The sequence below is a fragment of the Pimephales promelas genome, chromosome 4, assembly GCF_988280905.1.
Source record: "Pimephales promelas chromosome 4, fPimPro1.hap1.1, whole genome shotgun sequence".
NCBI classification, from domain to species: domain Eukaryota; kingdom Metazoa; phylum Chordata; class Actinopteri; order Cypriniformes; family Leuciscidae; genus Pimephales; species Pimephales promelas.
In genome coordinates, this window is record NC_142772.1 from 47,205,622 (window position 1) to 47,225,524 (window position 19,903).

General features: G+C 37.3%; 1 protein-coding gene and 1 long non-coding RNA gene across 4 annotated transcripts in view; both read left to right on the forward strand.

The window, feature by feature from the left end:
* Window positions 1-5,588, forward strand: part of LOC120489678 (uncharacterized) — a 132,362-nt gene extending 126,774 nt beyond the window's left edge. For all 3 annotated transcript variants that reach the window (XM_039686674.2, XM_039686673.2, XM_089130618.1), the window contains exon 4: window positions 5,130-5,588. In XM_039686674.2, coding sequence (XP_039542608.2) covers window positions 5,130-5,310 — 181 coding nt within the window. In that variant the 3' untranslated portion in view covers window positions 5,311-5,588. The remainder of the gene's footprint in view (window positions 1-5,129) is intronic.
* Window positions 5,589-14,781: 9,193 nt separating this feature from the next.
* The window catches only part of LOC120489133 (uncharacterized), a 54,741-nt gene continuing 49,619 nt past the window's right edge, over window positions 14,782-19,903 (forward strand). The window contains exon 1 of the long non-coding RNA XR_016168402.1: window positions 14,782-17,490. This is a non-coding gene — a long non-coding RNA (uncharacterized LOC120489133). The remainder of the gene's footprint in view (window positions 17,491-19,903) is intronic.

A 19,903-nucleotide genomic window follows, 5' to 3' on the forward strand; every position in this document is an offset into this window, starting at 1 on the left:
CACTAGTCCATCCATTCTCAGGACTAGAAGCGAGGTAATTAGGACTGCTGGGAGGGACAGAGCACTACTCCCCTTCTCAGCTGCTCTTTTTTTTTCTTCCTGAAATGATTTATCTGGTAGGAGAAAATGCTGGAAGTGCTAGTCGGTGAAAATACGTAGGATTTGATTCTTTGGACCTGAGCCTCATGCATAAAACTTCACTTTGTTTCCATGCATATCAAAAGTTCGGGAGCGTAGATTTGCATATGGAAGAAAAGTTTTGATATCAGCATCGGCATGGTTTGAAGTTTCTGTTATTTTTCTGGGGCCTTGTTTTAAAAATACTGATAATTCATTACTTGAATGCAATTTGAAATAATTGGATTCTATGTGGCATGTTTGCACATTTATTAAGCTAACCTATACAGTGCTTTAGAACCCACTTTCTTAATATGAAATTTAGTAACTAGATGATTAATAGAAAATTAAAGGCATAGTTTACTTTGAAATACATTTTTGGTATGTTTTAGCTTACCTCAAGGGCATCCAAGATGTAGGTGTCTTTGTTTCCGCAGTAGTTTCAATTTTGATATTTTTAGGTCAAACCGTTGTTGTCTGTCAGTCATATAATGGAGGTCTATGGTCACCACCTCACAGAGCATGCACAGAGAAGTCCAAATTAAACATGATTTAATGAGCGATTTTTGTGTGAGCATATCAGTGAACACCCCAGACTACTCTGCGAGTTTCACGTCTTTGTAAACTAAAGTTTTATGCGTTTTATGAAGGATTGTTCCTGTGCAGTGTTGGGTGTAACTACTGTAATTTAGTTACTTTTCCTTTGAAAATGTAAAGTAATGGATTAGTCGTCATTTATCTGTAATTTAATTACAGTTACTTCTGATGTAATTGAGGTAAATACTGTGTATAGATCAATCCGATCTCACAGCGATTCGTATATGCATTTTGAGGTGTCTAAATCGTACGATCGCACTCGTACAAATTTTTCGTATGAATTATTGTAAAATATGTATGAAAAAAGTGTGAAATGTCATGAGATCAGACATAAAACAGCAAAATGTATTGTCTGATGCTAAAAAGTATGTTTTTATGATTTAACCTTCTCCACCTTGGCCAGTTTAAGGATAATTCATGCAATTGTATAGTATTTATTTGAAAGAATTAAAACAGATTCATGTCCTTGTATTATTCAGCTGGTTGAGATTGATATGGGATTTTAAAAGTAATTAGTAATTACAAGTAATTAAATACATTTTATAGAGAGTAATTAGTACAGTAATCTAATTACACTGTTGAAGAGGTAATTAGTAACTAGGGATGCACCGATATGAACATTTTGGCCGATACCGATAACCGATAATTCTTAATATTTGAAAGCCGGTAACCGATATATCGGTCGATAAATTTAAATCCAAATTTTTGTATAATTTTGAGAGCCTGATTACAAAAACAAAAGTCTCACAATTAAACCATTTCCCAAGCGCACGATTATAATGATGTTCTCATTATAGTGTTGTATATCCGATATGACAGATTTGCACTCCACATGTTGTACCGAACTGTATTTTCATATTTTGAAGAGATTTCAATCCTATTTCAAGAAATTCAAAAACATAAACAGTGCTCAACAAGTGTCTCAGCTGAAGGGAATAATACATTATTTATCGGCTTTAATATAACAGCCACATTTTCTTACCAGGCCGATAACGATAACATTAAAAATGAACATATATCGGCCGATACCGATATGCTCGCCGATATATCGTGCATCACTATTAGTAACTAGTAATTAATTACTTTTTTAGAGTAACTTACCCAACACTGTTCCTGTGCACCTATGCAACCATTGTGATGGTGTGGGGGTGCAACCACAGAAACTGAAAATTCTCGGGACAGCAGCATCTGTCTAAAAAACAATCTTAACTATTATATTTCATCAGAAACGATCTTAAAACACACTGTTAGGCCTTACCAGGTTTTTTACAGTAAAATTTACTGTAAAAATGCACTAAAACTAATAAGTTGTATTTTTTAGTTAACTTGAGTTTTAGTGCATTTTTACAGTAAATTACTGGCAACAGTGTTGCCAGTATTTTACTGTAAAAAACCTGGTAAGGTCTAACAGTGCAGGGCTTTAATTGTAAAATACCGAACTTGTCCTTTAAACCCTGGCAGACGTGCAGCAGTTGTAGGGAGGTATATTGATTTTTCTCGTCTCTTTCTTCAGAATTTTCTTGTCTTTTTAATTATTCATTCATTTACCTCACTTAAGTCATCAGAATTTTTTTTCGATTTTTCGACTCGATTGGGGAGCCAAAGAAGCCATTTAGTTCACTTATGCCTCGGGCCGGCCCTGATATTCAAAAACTGAACACACTGTAAAAATGAATATGCTTTATCTAATCAATAAAATTGTGGCAACCGATTACAAGCAATATTATTTATTAAATTGAACAAATTAGAATTGAGTAATAGTTAATCAAATTAATATTCTAATTAATTCTAATTTGTACAATTTAATTAATAATATTGCTTGTAATATGTTGCCACAATTTTATTGATTAGATAAAGCATATTATTTTTTTCAGTGCAGATCGAAACTTTGAGAGCATCGTGACAACATGCTGCTCTTTTATTCTTATAGCCGACAAGAAAATTCCTATTAGGATTATTTTCCAATTATAATAGAGTGCCGAAGTGATGACGTCACTTTGTAGGACAACTCGGAAGCTAGCGACGCATGGGTCGAAAAGCTCTGCATTTTCCCCATAGACTTTTGGAAAATCGCAAAAAATAAGATCTGTGTTTGACCCTTACACGTTTTGTCTAGCAAGATAATCTTTACAAGTTAATCCCAAATGTATACATTTTGAAGCCTATATAAAGATTTAAAAAAAAACACAAGCAGACACAATAAAGCTGGTTATAACTGGTGTGTTTTATGTCATAGATCAAAACATGAAAATATTTCGAGGCTTTGTTCACCACAGACCTTATTTCAGGCGATTTAGCAAAAACCCATTCAAAAATCCCATTTAGAGAGGTAGTGCTAAAATGCTAACTCACTTCCGCGTTTTGGTCTACGTCGGCACTCTATTGATTCCAGTATAAATCTTTTAGCAATTTTTGACTAACGATTATTTTCAATTCCTTAGTTTGTCACTTGATCCGTTAAACCGGCAACACCAGACAAAAGAGTGTCACATTTGTTTCTTATAAATCCTGACGTGTGTGCGAAGACTTTTTTGTGCGAACACAACATCTACACGAGACCTTTAGTCTTTAAGCCGATGCAGAGAGACTGACTGCGAGGTAAGAGGGATTTTTTGAAGAGGTTTAAAAGTGCTATTGTTACGGAAAGCACATAGTGTTCCCTGTCTGTCTGACATCGGCGTTCTCTGGGGGATTTCGTAGGCGAAGTGTGTGAGTGTGAGTGCCTTGACACGGGAACTAAGGTACCACTCGAAGAAGGTAATTCTCTCTGCAATAAATTGAGAGCGTATAAATATATATAAGAGGAACAATGATCTCATTAGTCACATTTAGCATGAAGAGTTATAGCCGTGTTGTTCTCTCTGTACTCTGGGAAAGCTGCTTCATGTCCACATCAGCGTTTGCCAGATATCTGGGCCAGTGCATCATCAGCAACAATCCCAGCTGTCAGGATCTGTGCTGCTGACAAAACGTTCATATGCATTTATATGCGCCTTTCTTTTTCCGCAGGCTATAGGGCATTTTCCCCTAAATTTCTAACGGAAAAGACAATTCTGTGATAGTTTACTCGTTTCTTTGACAAAGTCGGATGTTTTAAAGAATGTCAAAGCTCTGTTTTTAAATATAATGAAGGCCAACTTCATTTTTCAGAGATCATCAACGTTTTATGTTTAGAAACAGCGCTGTAACAGCATATGCACGTTCTCTTAAAGGAGTAGTTCACTTTTAAAAAAAACGTTTGCTGATAATTTACTCACTCCCATGTCATCCAAGATGTCCATGTCTTTCTTTCTTCAGTCGAAAAGAAATTAAGGTTTTTGATGAAAACATTACAGGATTTTTCTCCATATAATGGACTTCAATGGGAACCAAACGGTTCAAGGTCCAAAAGACAGTTTCAGTGCAAACTGCAAACTGTTCAAAGGGCTTTAAACGATTCCAGATGATGAATAAGGGTCTTATCAAGCGAAACGATCGCTCATTTAATAAATAAATAACAAAGTTTAAGTTTTATCAGCTCAAATACTCGCTTTGCTCTGTACTGTGACGCACGCTTGTGACTCTCCTGTTCAAACTTGTTCATCAAAATGAACAAATCTTTTTCCGAGTCAATTCGTTCGTTGAATGAACCAAATGACTCGGAAAAAGATTCGACTAGGAACTTTCACGGGACCAACATTCTAAAACTACTTGCGCTCTTAATTAAATAAAGCCTCCAAAAGGTGGGGTTTGCATTTGTTCTCTTAAAGGAGTAGTTCACTTTTTAAAAAAATGTTTGCTGATAATTTACTCACCCCCATGTCATCCAAGATGTCCATGTCTTTCTTTCTTTAGTCGAAAAGAAATTAAGGTTTTTGCTGAAAACATTCCAGGATTTTCTCCATATAATGGACTTCAATGGGAACCAAACGGTTCAAGGTCCAAAAGACACTTTCAGTACAAACTGCAAACTGTTCAAAGGGCTTTAAACGATTCCAGACGATGAATAAGGGTCTTATCAAGCGAAACGATCGCTCATGTAATAAATAAATAACAAAGTTTAAGTTTTATAAGCTCAAATGCTCGCCTTGCTCTGTTCTGTGACACACGTTCGTGACTCTCCTGTTTGAACTCGTTCATCAAAATTAACGAATCTTTTTCTGAGTCAATTCGTTTGTTGAATGAACCAAATGACTCGGAACTAGGAACTTTTCACGGAACCAAAATTCTAAAACTACTTCCGCTCTTAAAAATAAAGCCTCCAAAAGGTGGGGTTTGCATTGATTTCATAGAAGAACCATTCAGTGAACAGATCTATAACAGAACCATTTTACGGTCTAAAAACCTTTTTACAGTGTAAAGAACTTTTTTATGCATGGACGTTAAAGTTTTTTCATGCAACCATCAATGCCTATGTAAATATCCTTGTCTTCCAGCGTGGAGCACGACTTCCGGCTTCAGGAGGGCCAGGTGACGCGAGCGTGGAAGGTTCCGGAGCAGCAGGAATCGGAGCAAAGCTCTCCGCAGCTGGTCTTTCCTCCTCCACGCCAGCAGGACTCTCCACAGGCCCTCCAGACGGTCAAGAAGAGCCGCAGGAAATGCTTCTGGTTCCTCTGAACACTTTACATGCAGGACGTGACATCATTAGTCAACAAGGATGGTTTTCCAACCAACCTCAAGCCTCTTCTCTTCCGGGTCCCGTTTAGAGGCACATCATCCGCTACATGCGTTCCTTGACGAGGAGCCCTTATTTATTATCTTTTTTTAAAGCATCTTCTGTAATTTTTTACAGAAGGCAAATTTTTTAATGTTGTGGGCTTAAAGGCTGCTTGCTTTGATATTTCAGATTTATAGTCCATGGAGAGAATTAAAAACTTTCCACCTAAAAAAAAAAACATCCTTTAAAAAAAGAAAAATCTGTCATTATTTCCTTTATAAGTGAATTACAGGTACACTCTCTTGCTGTGAATCATTTTTAGCCAAAGGCCTAACATCACTTTCTGCACCTTTGAAGTTTGTTTATTCTGCTTTCATTTTTTCAGATTCATGGTGGTAATTCATGTCTCAAACTCACGAGAGGGGGAGAAGGGGCTTTTAGTTGGTTCATGTACCCTTTGAGCCAGTATTTATTACCTGAACTTCACAACAGTCAGTGATTGATTCACAGTGACAGCAGGAGACAGGACGATAAGGACAGACGACATTAAAGAAAGAGAGACAGAATTACAGGTAAGAAATGGAAGCCAGTTACTGATTCATCATTTTGGAGCAATGAGGGTCAAAACACCAGCTTTTATACTATGAAAACGTTTCAACGAATCATTTATTCCACATGCTTAACGCTTTTATGTAGACGATCTAACAACTATACACGCACGGCGATATTAAGGCAGAGATAATGGGGGAGAAAGTGAAGTTAAGAGGTGTGTCATTTCATTCTTTGTGAATGCCTAATTTCAGAATCCATTAAAAAGCTCTATAAAATATTTTACTACTCAAAAACGGTGTCGTGTGCTGTTTATTTGTCTTTTTCTCATGGAGTGTTCAATCACAGACGGCATATCCTTCATACATGATAAATACACTTGCAGTGTTGTAGTCGAGACCACCTCACTCGAGTCCGAGTCGACACCGAGACCAGAGAGAGTCGAGTCCGAGTCAAGACCGAGTCCATAGAGAGTCGAGTCCGAGTCGAGACCGAGTCCATAGAGAGTCGAGTCCGAGTCGAGACCGAGACCAGAGAGAGTCGAGTCCGAGTCAAGACCGAGTCCATAGAGAGTCGAGTCCGAGTCGAGACCGAGTCCATAGAGAGTCGAGTCCGAGTCGAGACCGAGACCAGAGAGAGTCGAGTCCGAGTCGAGACCGAGACCAGAGACGGTCGAGTCGAGTCCGAGACCAGAGACGGTCGAGTCCGAGACCAGAGACGGTCGAGTCCGAGACCAGAGACGGTGGAGTCCGAGTCGAGACCAGAGAGAGTCGAGTCCGAGTCAAGACCGAGTCCAAAGAGAGTCGAGTCCGAGTCGAGACCGAGACCAGTGAGGGTTGATTACCTAATTTACTTTTATTTACTTCGAGAAATCCTTTTTTTTTTTTTGACTGAATTTACTTAGAGTTTAAAAAATATGATCAGTTTAGGGTAAAAAGGCCACATAGTAGGTGGTGTTAAAAGTAATTTTATTACAATTTGTCATGCGCAGTTGCACACTAGAAAATCACCAATCACAGGGCGTGTCAATCAATTTAAAGAAATATTTTATTAACATGCATTAATAATCATGAAAAATATTTTGAATTGAACTCGAGTGAACTCGGGAATAATTCAGAGTCCTAAAAAAAAAAATGTTCGAGTACGAGTCAATTCCGAGTCCAAATGGACACGAGTCCATGACAAGACCAAGACCATTAAAATATGGCCTCGAGACCGAGTCCGAGACGAGTCCGAGTCTCGAGTACTACAACACTGTACACTTGACTACTGAACAACAGGTGGGAAATTTTTTTTTCCACCCAGTCAAAGCTGCCAGAATAAACAGCAAAATAATACTTTTTTTGTGCATGCACCGAAGTATATATTTACTATACCTATAAAAATAACGTAGGCTATTTTAATTTTGTGCCTGTAAACACATCCACACAGCTCTCCAGAATCTTGACTGCTATTTCTATTAAAGCCTAGTTCACACTACATGATTTTAACATAGACTGTAAAAAAAGATGGACGACGCCCCTTCGCTCTTTTCCATCGGAGAGAACTTAAGCCGACAGTGTTTCGATATGACACTGACATCTTGGGACCCGAGTCTGCGCACTTGCGTGTTTCGGAACCAGTCATGCGCAGTCATGAGCTGAAAGTAAAGCCGCGGAAATCAAGGCCGCGCCCTCACTCTCGCTGAATCAAACGCAAGCACACGTCGTTCTTCTCCAATAATGTCCGCTGATTGCAAAACCTCGTTAAAATAAGGTAAATACAACTACTAACCACATAATCAACATTATGAAAAAAGTCCGCTGGTGCTTCAGTGACTACCTCCTCGCACAGAGAACCTGTCAATCACAGCTGTCAATCATGATGTCAGAGCGCCGTTATTTTATCATCACATAACTAACTAAAAACAAACTTATTTTAAAAAACGAACACTTGAAATTACATCAACGTGATAGAAACTACAGCAAATGACAGAAACTATCTTTGGAAAAAGGAAATGTGAAGTGTAATTTAATTGTTTAGTTGGTCTCGCGTCCCATTGAATAACACGGGGAGGCGGGGGTTATGAGCTATACTAGGTCCGGTCACAGGGGGGCGATCGAGACATTTTGGCTTCACTTTTGAGGGCTTGTGCGGCACGCTTGGATTTTAAGCCATGTTTTAGCCAGATTTTCAGATCGTTGAGCTCGCCGACAGGTCAGGGTGTTGTCGCGTGCAAATCGCGGGGATTAGCGGGCGATAAACGCTCACCAATCTGTTATTATGAAAAAGTCAACAACGCATCAAAGACACTCGCAGATGCGTTGCCGAGAACAGAAAAATAGGCTATCTAGCATGGGGTGCGTTTCCCGAAAGCATCGTTAGCCAACTATGGTTGCAAGTTCCGTCGTTATCAGCATAGTTTAACGAGTCGGTGTTTACCGCAACCATCGTTCCAACGAACATTCGCAAACAGCATCGCAAAGTTGTGTGGTTTGAACGACAGCTCTCGACCTGTCCCAGACAGCAAACTGACATTGAATCAACGTGGAAACGACGTCTCTCATGACATTGAAACAACGTTGATTTTGCTCATCGAATTAACGTTGAACCAACGCTACATTCTTCAAAGCTAAATGAAAATTGAAAATTGGTTTGCTTTCATAACGTCGAAACAACGCGTTGATTTCAAGTTGATTTTCCGTTAGTTTTGAAAGAATGACGCGTCTGACGTTGGTTCAACGTTAATTCGATGAGCAAAACAATGTCAGATCAACGTTCTTTCGATGTCATATTTCCACGTTGATTCAATGTCAGTTTGCTATCTGGGGTGGTTAGAGGCATCGTTTCTATATTTCTATAATAAGCAAGCTGACATTCAGTACAACCGGTGCCTTTTATTTAGAATACATACAAATGTAATTTACGTCTTTTAGTTTTTCAAAAGATTTAAAGTACCGTGTTTGAAGAGTGCGCATGTGCGAACGTGCTCTACTATGTAAGAACGAGCCAAATATTGAGTCTGGTAATAAAGCAGAACAACTGAGAACAATTAGAAATAGTCCTCAGATGACATGTCTGTAATTTATATTCTAGCGTTAATTGGATCTCAAACAGCTTCATTAAAAGTAGTTATTTCTACTCCACGTGCGAAACCAACGTGGTTGAACGATACTTTGCGACAGTGGGTTTCGGGAAACAGTCGCGACCAGCTAGTTGATTTCTCCAACGATGCATCGTACTATGGTAGTGAAACAGCGAACTACGTCGTTGTACGGAAACGCACCCCAGAGATGTCACGACTCAACCTCACGTGATGTCATGAGCTTCAGCCAATCAGAGCAGGGCATAGGTTGAGGTCACTGGGTAAATCTTATTTTTTCTTTTTTTGCATTTTTTCTCAGAACAAATAATCGCGCAGTTTGCAGAACTAGTTTCTGTCTGACGTCCATATTCGCGTGTTGTGTTCTTCGTCTTCTTCGCTGGGTATTAGCGCGCGGGCTGTTTCGCGTCATTTCCGGTTCGTTTTATCGTGTGATTTTTCGTGACAAAACGTGGTTTGTAGACAAGATAGAATCGTTGGGTGACAAAGATGTTGTTAACTCGTGTCCTGTTGCGGATCAATCACACTATTTCGTGTGGTGTGAACAGCTCAACAACTTGAACGCTCCTGATTTCACTGAGAGCAAGTCATGTTGTGTGAACCGCACAGTTTTCGACGTTTTAAAATCACACTGTAAAAAAATATTGTTGGTTTAACTTAAAGTAAGTAACCTGGTTGCCTTAATTTTAAGTTCATTGAACTGGAAAAAGTGAGTTAATACAATGAAGGAGATTAATTTAATCATCAGAAACTCAAAATAATAAGTTATCTCAACTAAATAAATTATTATGAAGTTGATTTGACAAAAGAAAATATGTTGTGATAACAAATCTTGAAAATATTTTTTTTTTACAGTGCATGTATCACTAAAATGAATGTTTAAAACCACTTAACTGTCACCGTCCCACAGGTGGGACGTTTGCCACTATATATTTTTAAAACAATAATATCTTAGTAAATACCTTAAATAATATTGACAAACTATATATCATTTGAAAGCTTACAATCTCTAGTTTCCATATTTGGTGACTGATTTTCAAAATATATTACAGAGAAGCCATAATTTATCAATATGCAACAAGAATATTTTCATACTCATAAGGCGTGTTCAGACCTTTATTTTAAAATAGCAGTAAACATGAAAAATCATGAAAAAATGGTAGAAACCTCAGTTTGTTTTCATGCCAAAAGTTCAAAAGATAGAATCCATTCAATTATTTTGGAAAAAAAAGGTCTGAAAAGTTTGAAATATCAAGAAAAAAATAATAAACTCACCATTTGTGACGTGGCAGCTAGCTATGACTTACATGCGTGTTCTTTGTATGTGTTTCTTAGAGGTTCAATTCATTTCAAAATCTGCCAAACTTCCCATACTACTTCTGAATAGGATCTCTAGTTCAGAAATTGTATGAAAATTGTGAAAATAATGGTTCATATCACTCAAAACATGAATGGAAATGCAGACGCCCTTATATGGGCAGTAATGGAGTCTGGTTGTGCCCTAGTGAAAAAGTTTGGTACTGCGCTCAAACAAAATCTCACTGAAAGCTCATTTTTTGAGATATCAACCTAACATTTGAAACACAACTTGTTCAGATTTTTGGCTTTGATCTTTCTGCCGTTTTAGAGTAGCCCAGGTTTTGAAAATATATATTTTATGTAAAATATGAATAATTAATATTTTTACATTGTACATTTCCATAAACTCAAACTTCTATAACTTTTTTTCTGTTTCACTTTCTTAATTTATTTCACTTCTACAAGAATCTGCCAAATGTCTTCTTTAAAACAAGACCAATCATATGTCTATATTCCAAAGCATTCTTGAATTACAACCATTTAAGTTCGATTATTATGTGAATAAGCAACAATGCCTGAAATATACCTGAGTTTGTGTAAACTAATTTTATTCTTTAAATTTACAGAACAGAATCAGATAAGTTGTTGGCTACACATAACTATGGTTCACTTATGCATTAATAAAAGTCACGTTCAAAGTAAATTAAACTGCAAAACAAACAAAAGAACAATTTCAAATGTTGGTCTTCATTCTGAACGTATATATGTATAAGAGTGTAGCTAAATGACAGAAGTTCATGAAGGGACACATATGACACCAAATGTGCATTTAAATTGTCTTACATTTAATGAGCTGACTGACACTGCATTGTTTCCACAAGAGAGGGATATGCTGGTGTGTATGCACTTAGGTTCACTCTTATGCAATCAGTCCAATGTTCATCTGTCAGTCTTGTTCTAAATTTACATTTGATCACAGGGATATCAGAAAAGGCTGCTTCACAAAGGTAGATTCAAATAAAGCAGATGCTTTGAATGTTCTTGTAGACGCCTGAGTCTATCGCCTCCAGAGAGCTGGAAGTTATTAATCTTCAAAATAATATCCAGTTAAAATTTCAGCAACATCTCGTTGAAGAGTTCAGCTATCTTCTTTGAAATGTCATCAACGTCCATCTCCATAAAATGGTTGGCAATGAATACCCTGTACCAGAGTTAGCTATACGGCTAATTTACAATAACATCTGTGAAATGACCACAGTGTAAAACTTTTGGCACAGGCACATTTAAACTTGCAACTTTCTTCTCTTTTGAAGATTTTAAGTTTCTGCTTGAAAAAGAAGCTCTTGTGTTTGTCAGAGTCGCTCGATGGTGGAACACAGGTGAGCGCAGCCGACTTCACTCATCCACTCCAGCTAAATTCAGTTGAATACTGGCCTGAGGCTGAGGAAGACACTTCCACTGAACTCTACTTGCTTGTGAGATCCGCTGGGAGTTTGGAGTGGAAATGCTTCTGTCATGTCTCAAGCTAAAACATCTTAGAGTTTGACCTATAGCTGTATCCCAGCTGACAGGGGGATTAATTCCTCAAAACTTTAACCAACATTCTTGCATGGTTAGGAACAAACATTCTTCCAGTAATATTTATAGAATGTTTTCTCAAAGTTATTTGAGATTTAATAATTTTCTAAAAGCTTTTTTCCTAAAAACTTTTTTTAATGATATTGTTTCAGAATGTTCAGAGAACAACTTTCCCATAATGTTTGCAAAATTTATCCCTTAAAAGAACTCGTCTCACCAAAATTACATATTTAAATGATGATGCCTTAAAATAGCTTGAATGTAATTCTACACCCGTGCCTCCTTTAGTATACATGGTTCTATGTAACTAGCCCCACCTCCACTCACTCACACTTCTTCACGTCTTTTATGCGTGATTCAGATTACATGATTTTTTTTGTCTGTTACGATAGTCACTGTGTCAGATTACGCGATTCTGACTCCTAAAATCTTGTCGTGTCGTGGACAAGACACATGTCAGACTAACCGTTGCTTCCTGACCAGTCATCGCATGCCGTTTTTAACGGCGCGTGTGATGTCATCGAGAAGGCGAAACTAGAAGCGAGTGATTTCCGCCGGAAACGAACGCAAACAAACAATGGACGAAGCGGTGAGTGTTGTATGGCTGTCCTGTGTTCAGAAAAAAAAGAGAGAAAACCCAACAATGGACACGTTCCTTGCTCGAAGAGGACAGTATGGGCTGTCAATCCTCCAAAGAGAACTTGAGGTAAAATATTGTTTTCTTATTTTTTATAGCGTTTAGCCATTTTTGAAAGCGGTGTACGGAAAAGCTTCTGTGCTCCTATTGGTCAACCTCATACATGTGACGGAACCGTCGTGGACGACCGTTAATAAAATTAAACTTGCTAGTCTTTTGTTGTGATGTCGTGAAGCATCGCGGACGCGACGTAGGTTGTTGCCTACTATGACACACTATGCGAGATGATACGATTAGGGTGACCAATCCTGTTTTCCCAAGACATGTCCTGTTTTCATATAACAATATAACAATTTTCTATCCATACAGAGGAGACATAACCTTCTTTAAATGTATTGAAACTAATAAGGTATCTTTGAGTAAACTTCAAGTATCATTTGAGTTGGCCCATGTGTTTGCTGGGCCGAGTGTCCTGGTTTTTGGTAATCAAAATATGGTCACCAGGTATGATCGAATCTTGCGTCTCGACGCACGTTGTCGTTAACGAATCCCTACGAAAATTGTGCCAAAATCGGGCTAAAATCGTGTAATCTGAACCAGGCATAAGTTTGTCAAAAGATTTAAAGTACCGTGTTTGAAGAGTGCGCATGTGCGAACGTGCTCTACTATGTAAGAATGAGCCAAATATTGAGTCTGATAATAAAGCAAAATAACTGAGAACAATTTGATATAGTCCTCAGATGACATGTCTGTAATTTATATTAACAAATATAGCGTTAATTGGATCTCAAACAGCTTCATTAAAAGTAGTTATTTCTCCACCACATACTGTACGAAACCAACGTGGTTGAACGATACTTTGCGACAGTGGGTTTCGGGAAACAGTCGTGACTAGATAGTTTATTTTTCCAACGATGCATCGGTGAAGCAGCGAGTTACATCGTTGTACGGGAAACGCACCCCAGATTGGTTACAAGGTAGTTTGTGGTCAGAAACAAGCAATTTAAAACTGTTTTTTTGAGACTGTCTTTGGTTCACTGCAGTTTTAAGGAGAAAGTACTGAGTAATAGTGCTGGCTCATGAATTTATACTTGTTTGTCTTAAAGGAAATTAAAAACACCACATAGACAACAATATTAAAAGCTTGATGTTCACCACAGGAGGACTTTAAAACATTTAATAAAGCAGATTATAATTTTGTGCACCCTCATACCTTTCCATATTAATAGTCTTGTAAACTCCCTTTAACTATAAACCAGTTCCTTAATGAAATCATCATCTCATTTTGGTGGAAAACAAAAGCACAGTAAGTAAAATATGTATATTACGTATATCTCATTGCACAACAACACAATCTGTATTCAATGCCAGTGATTTATTACCAAGCAGAATGAATGATCCAGCCACCAATAAAGAGCAAAGCAATGTACGATATTTTGTCAGCCTGTCAGATCTTTGCATAGACATCTAAAAAATCTGCTATAGGAGCTGGAATCGATTTTTTTTTTTGCGTTTCCATTAAAATTCACTTGAGTCAGATCTCTGGCACACAAAAAGCCTAGTATCTGAAAGAGTCCTGCATATTTTTAAAGAAAAGCATTCAAAAAACCTTGTATGGAGGCATTTTTATAGTTTTCATGTATGGTTGTACACCTCAAAAAAAATATTTCTGCTGATTGTTCAATTAAAATGAAATAATGCAACTCATTTATACGTAAATCAACGAAAATGTGTTGTTGGGACTACATGAAGTAATTTAGTTGCATTACCACAGCATGCATTGAATTGAACTGGGTCTAGAAAGTGAATGTTGAAAATAAGTATATAAAGAATAAAGAAGTGTGTGTCAGTGAATAATTGTACGAAAAATAACTATAACACTACAGCTCCATACAAAGTCTAGTCACTACAGCATCCTCTGTCAACGTTTAGCCATTAAAATGAGCTGTTTTTAAAAGGGCCAAAAATGATAATGCTGACATTGAGTTTAGCCTACACTTATAAGAAACTGTTGTTTCTTTGCTTATACCCTTTCACGAGATCGTGTTGAACAAATGACAAATGGAGAATATGATGTGCACAACTTGATGTAGATAACAAATATGAAGACTAGAGAACAATTTGTTGATTCCTTTACCATGCAACTTGGTATCATAAACATGAAGAGCAAAGAGACTTCTTATTCATCATAAAACACAGTCAACCGTTTCAGGATCTATTTAAAAGTCTAATAAAGAAGGTATTAAATCTTATTTAATAGGGCCAATTGACAAAACATCATCAAAAATAGAGAGCTAATCATTGTTGCCAACATGAGGCTTGAAATAATGATATCTTCGGTATGCTTCGCTCTGTCTCATCGAGAGCTCATTAAAATTAAAATGAGAGTATGAAACACTAAAGCCATATTCATGTATCTCTGTAATGGTGATTTGCAGAAATGTGATACAACATATAAATTAATAATACAATCATTTAAAACAAGTCAAGACTGAAAAACACTGAAATGTATAGGCATTCACGCCAATAATAACAGAAAACCGTTACGGCTGTCAATTGATTGCAATAAATAATTTCACTCATATACGTAGCGTTGCTTTTAGTATAAAAAAAAATTCATCGTCTCTAACCTAAAACTCTCATTTGAACCTTGAACCGTTTGGTTCCCAATAAAGTCCATTATATGGAGAAAATCCTGGAATGTTTTCATCAAAAACCTTAATTTCTTTTCGACTGAAGAAAGAAAGACATGGACATCTTGGATGACATGGGGGTGAGTAAATTATCAGCAAAAGTTTTTTTCAAAGTGAACTTTTCCTTTAACAAGAACCGACAAAGACTAACTGAACAGAAGGAGACTAAGGCCCTGTTTACACGAGAACGCTCGCGGGTGAAAACGTAAAAATATTTTACCGGATGTGCCTTTCGTTTACACGGCAACGGCGTTTTTGACGCTCCACCGCCGCGTTCCCCTGTAAACGTTAAAAACGCAAAAGTCTGCTTGACAGTGAAGGTTGTACGCAAGCGCGTGGACTTGGTGTTGTTGTAGTATGCACACCTAGCCGCCTGAAGTGCATACTACATTGAATTTCACACACTTTTGTGTCACCATTTGCACGCGGATTTCCCACACAAACCGCTCGTCTAAACGCAGAATAAAAAACGCCACTTTTGCGTTTTCTCTTCAGAATCGTTTCCGTGTAAACATAGCCTAAATACAAGCAATAATCAAACATAATGTGAAAACAGGTGACACGGATGAAGCAAACGATGAACAGGCTGGTAAGTGAGGGAGTGAGTTCAGGTGTGGAGACGAGGAGGATTCTGGGAAGTGTAGTGCAAGTGTAGTGGGTTTTCTTCTGCGTTGTGTTTGATTTTTAAAGAAAGAGATCCCACACAGTGATGTACTTTAGTTTTTCTTTACTCTCAGCCTTGCTGTGTCTGTGTCAAAAGAAATAACAGACACGATCACAGTCAAGCACATTTTGGACATTTCCGGTCTAGCCGTGCCTCTCGCCACAACATCCAGCGAAAGAGAGCTTAACAATCATAGAAATAAATGAAGTAATAAAAAGAAAGAAAAATAAGAAATATAGAAAACTGACAAAAGTAAATGATCCATTTACATACCTGTGTCAAAAGAAATAACAGACACGATCACAGTCAAGCACATTTTGGACATTTCCGGTCTAGCCGTGCCTGTCAATCAACACACTACAATGTAAATTCATATACAGAAAATACATTTGAACATCGCATGGATCCTTCAAAATAAACAAATATAACTTTACACAATTACGAATATATAACTCAAATTAAATTCAACTGTACAGGTTAACGAAAAATATATTGTTCTAAACTCACAAGCATACCGCACGTGTAACTGCGGTCATTAATCGAATACTTCGATCAAACATACTCTTATCACATTTATAACCCATCTTGTTGATTGCTCAGTACAGAAAAGACAACGATTAAACTCATCACCTACAGAAAATCCTTATACAACACTCAATAAGACATATTTATACACTTCTCCGGGGAGCAGATAAAAACGTACCTCTCGCCACAACATCCAGCGAAAGAGAGAGCGCGCACGCGCAGCTTACGTAATAGTGCTTCCTTAATTTAGTGTAAAAATATTTATCAAGAGTTAAACCAAAAGTAATACAAAAAAAATAACAATATACATGTATGAAGAATTGAAAACAACGCAAATTATTAAATTTATGAACACCTAACCATTAACAACTGTGGAGTTTCCAAAACAAAGGTTTTCAAAATAAGAGTCCCGTAAAATAATACTGTTCTTGATTAAATTATGTCAATAATCTAGTGTAACAACATTTACTCGTCACACAAGGACAGACTGGTGCAGAGGAAGACTGTGACACCCTGGTCGCAATATCCTGCAATGTGAATTCTTAAAAGTCAAAAGTCTGGCTGTATGATGAATCCAAAAGCAAAGTCATTTGAAATAGTTTGTCAGAAGCTCTTTCCCTTCTTTGTCAATCAGTTGCACTCGTTGATTCAACAGCCGTGCTGTCATGCCCGCTGCCCTGCTGTCATAAAAATATCATGAGTGTCTGTTTGCTTGTTCCAGATCCAGCACTAGTCATTTCAAATAGGTTCAAAGCCATCTCGTCTGTAGTGTGAGTCACAAAGAGGAACTCAGCGGGCATGTAAAATGTGCTCTACAATATGCGTTCTCAAGGAAAGACAGATACTCTGACATGAAGGTCCAGAGGAAAGGACTAAAATACAGCAGTGGATTTGCTGGATGATCTAGCAAACCCTGAGGCAAGTTTCAGCCACAACGTCTGTTTCCCACTGTGGAAGGAGAAACATTGCCTTCAGCTTCCCGGGAAATCACACTGAGAACCAAAACCAAAGCCGAACAACTGGGGAAAAGCTACTGTCCCTGAACACACTCGACGGATCCAACGGTTCCATGGATCAAAGAGGCTAACTTCTCAATTGGGCCCAAACTAAGAGGTGAGTAGTCACTGTATCTTTACAAAAACCAAAAATAAAGCATTATGTTTAAACAGAGAAAATGCTGCCTGAAAGGATTAGTTCACCCCAAAAAAATGAAACGTCTGTCAATAAAAGAGTAGTTCACTTTAAAAAAAACTTTTGCTGATAATTTAATTTACTCACGCCCATGTCTTTCTTTCTTCAGTCGAAAAGAAATTAAGGTTTTCGATGAAAACATTCCAGGATTTTTCTCCATGTAACGGACTTCAATGGGAACCAAATGGTTCGAGGTCCAAATGACAGTTTCATCAAGCGAAACGATCGCTCATTTAATTAAAAAAAATATAACAAAGTTTAAGTTTTATAAGCTCACATGGTCGCCTTGCTCTGTTCTGTGATGCGCGTTCGTAAATGAATCTTTTCCCTAGTCAACTCATTCATTTCGTTTGTTGAATTAACCAAATGACATGAAAAAAGATTTGTTCATTTTGTTAAACGAGTTCGAACAGGTGAGTCACACAGAACAGAGCAAGGCGACCATTTGAGCTGATAAAACGTGAACTTTGTTTTGTTTTTATTTATTAAATGAGCGATCGTTTCGCTTGATAAGACCCTTATTCATCGTCTGGAATCATTTAAAGCCCCTTGAACAGTTTGCACTGAAACTGTCTTTTGGACCTTGAACCGTTTGGTTCCCATTGAAGTCCATTATATGGAGAAAAATGCTGGAATGTTTTCATCAAAAACCTTAATTTCTTTTCGACTGAAGAAAGAAAGACATGGACATCTTGGATGACATGGAACTTTCGTTCCTCTTCGAAACACAATGAAACCTGAGAGCTTTCTGTCCCTCATTGACAGCTATGCAACAACCACTTTCAAGCCCAAAAGTAGTAAAAATATCATTCAAGGAATCCATGTGATTCCAGTGGTCCCACGACGCATGCGTGTTGTGGTGACGTGAGAGCAGACGTTGTTTTGTGAAAACGTGTGAATTGGCCTTTAAAATGTTTGTCTGTTGTATTGCATCATAAGGAGGGCAATGTAAAGGAGAAATGAGTTGCTGTGATTTACGTGCCACAGTCTGTTGAAATCTATCCCACGCAAGTCAAATGACCTTTTGCCACCACCAAACACAGTGAGCCAACCGTCAGCTCAATTACTTTTAAAGTCCCCCTGTAGTGAATCAATTTATCCCTTAAAACTCATCTTTGGTCACCAAAATTACATTTAAATCTTTGAAAAAAATCTATTCATGCCTTAAAATAGCTTGAATGTACAGTAATTCTACAGCCCTGCCTCATTTAGAATTTGCGGTTTTATGAATATGCAAATTAGCCCCGCCCCCACTGTCTCGCACCACCTCAGAGATCCACTCGTTGACGATCACACGTTGACCTGATTGGTTACAAGGTTTGTGACATTAGAAACATCAGTGATTCACTGCAGTTTTAAAGAGAAAATACTCCGCAATCATGTTGACTCATGAATTTGCACATGGTTTGTCTTATAAACAACATTAGAAGCTGGATTTTCACCACAGAGGGACTTTAAACAAAACACCTTTTGATATGGATGTGATATGAAAATCTAAATCAAAGTGATCAGTAGTAATCATAGTCATAATATTCCATCTTTTTTTATTTGTTGCTTTGCACGTTATAGCTCAACACTTGCGCAGCTATGCACGGATTCACACACTGATAAAAAATGATTTTGTGGTGAAGTAAATACTACAGAAAAAAAACGATGTAATTTACATGAAAAAAGTTAGTTCAGGCAAGAATTAAAAAAAATTAAATTCTGTACTAGTTCTCAATTCAATCGTGTAGAAATGAAAGCGTAAATATCAACATTATAAAATTAAACAAAATAACTCAACTTTTCTGATACTGGTGTTCCCATCATGCACTGGGCCATGAATAATTAATGAGGTTTATTTTTCAATGTTCTCCAGCTGTATTTACATTATTTTATCATTGCTTTTGTTGTTAGGGTTAGTAATTTGCCATGTTGTGACATTTGGAGTTCATTATCTACTTAAAATGACACATTCAAACACAAAAACGATCAATCAAATCAATGTTACCGTCATTGTGTAGCCTATTGTCTACCAAGTACTGAGGTCTGCGTTCACACTTTCAATATCAAAAATGTAGATGTGATGACACGCACTATGTATTGATTACTTAAATATTTCGGAATAAATCATATACTTAAAAAGTGTGGTCTAATTCAATGTTATATTGTTTAAGCAAACTGTTGTTCAAAGAAATTTTCAATTAAATAGAATAGATAGTACTTAACCTTTAATTAGCTTTCACTTAACTTGGTTAAGAATAGTTTACTTAATTCTATGTGTGAAATTTACCCGAAAAATATCAGTGCAAAAACTTGCCTTAAAAAAGTAAATTTTACTCTTTAAAAAATT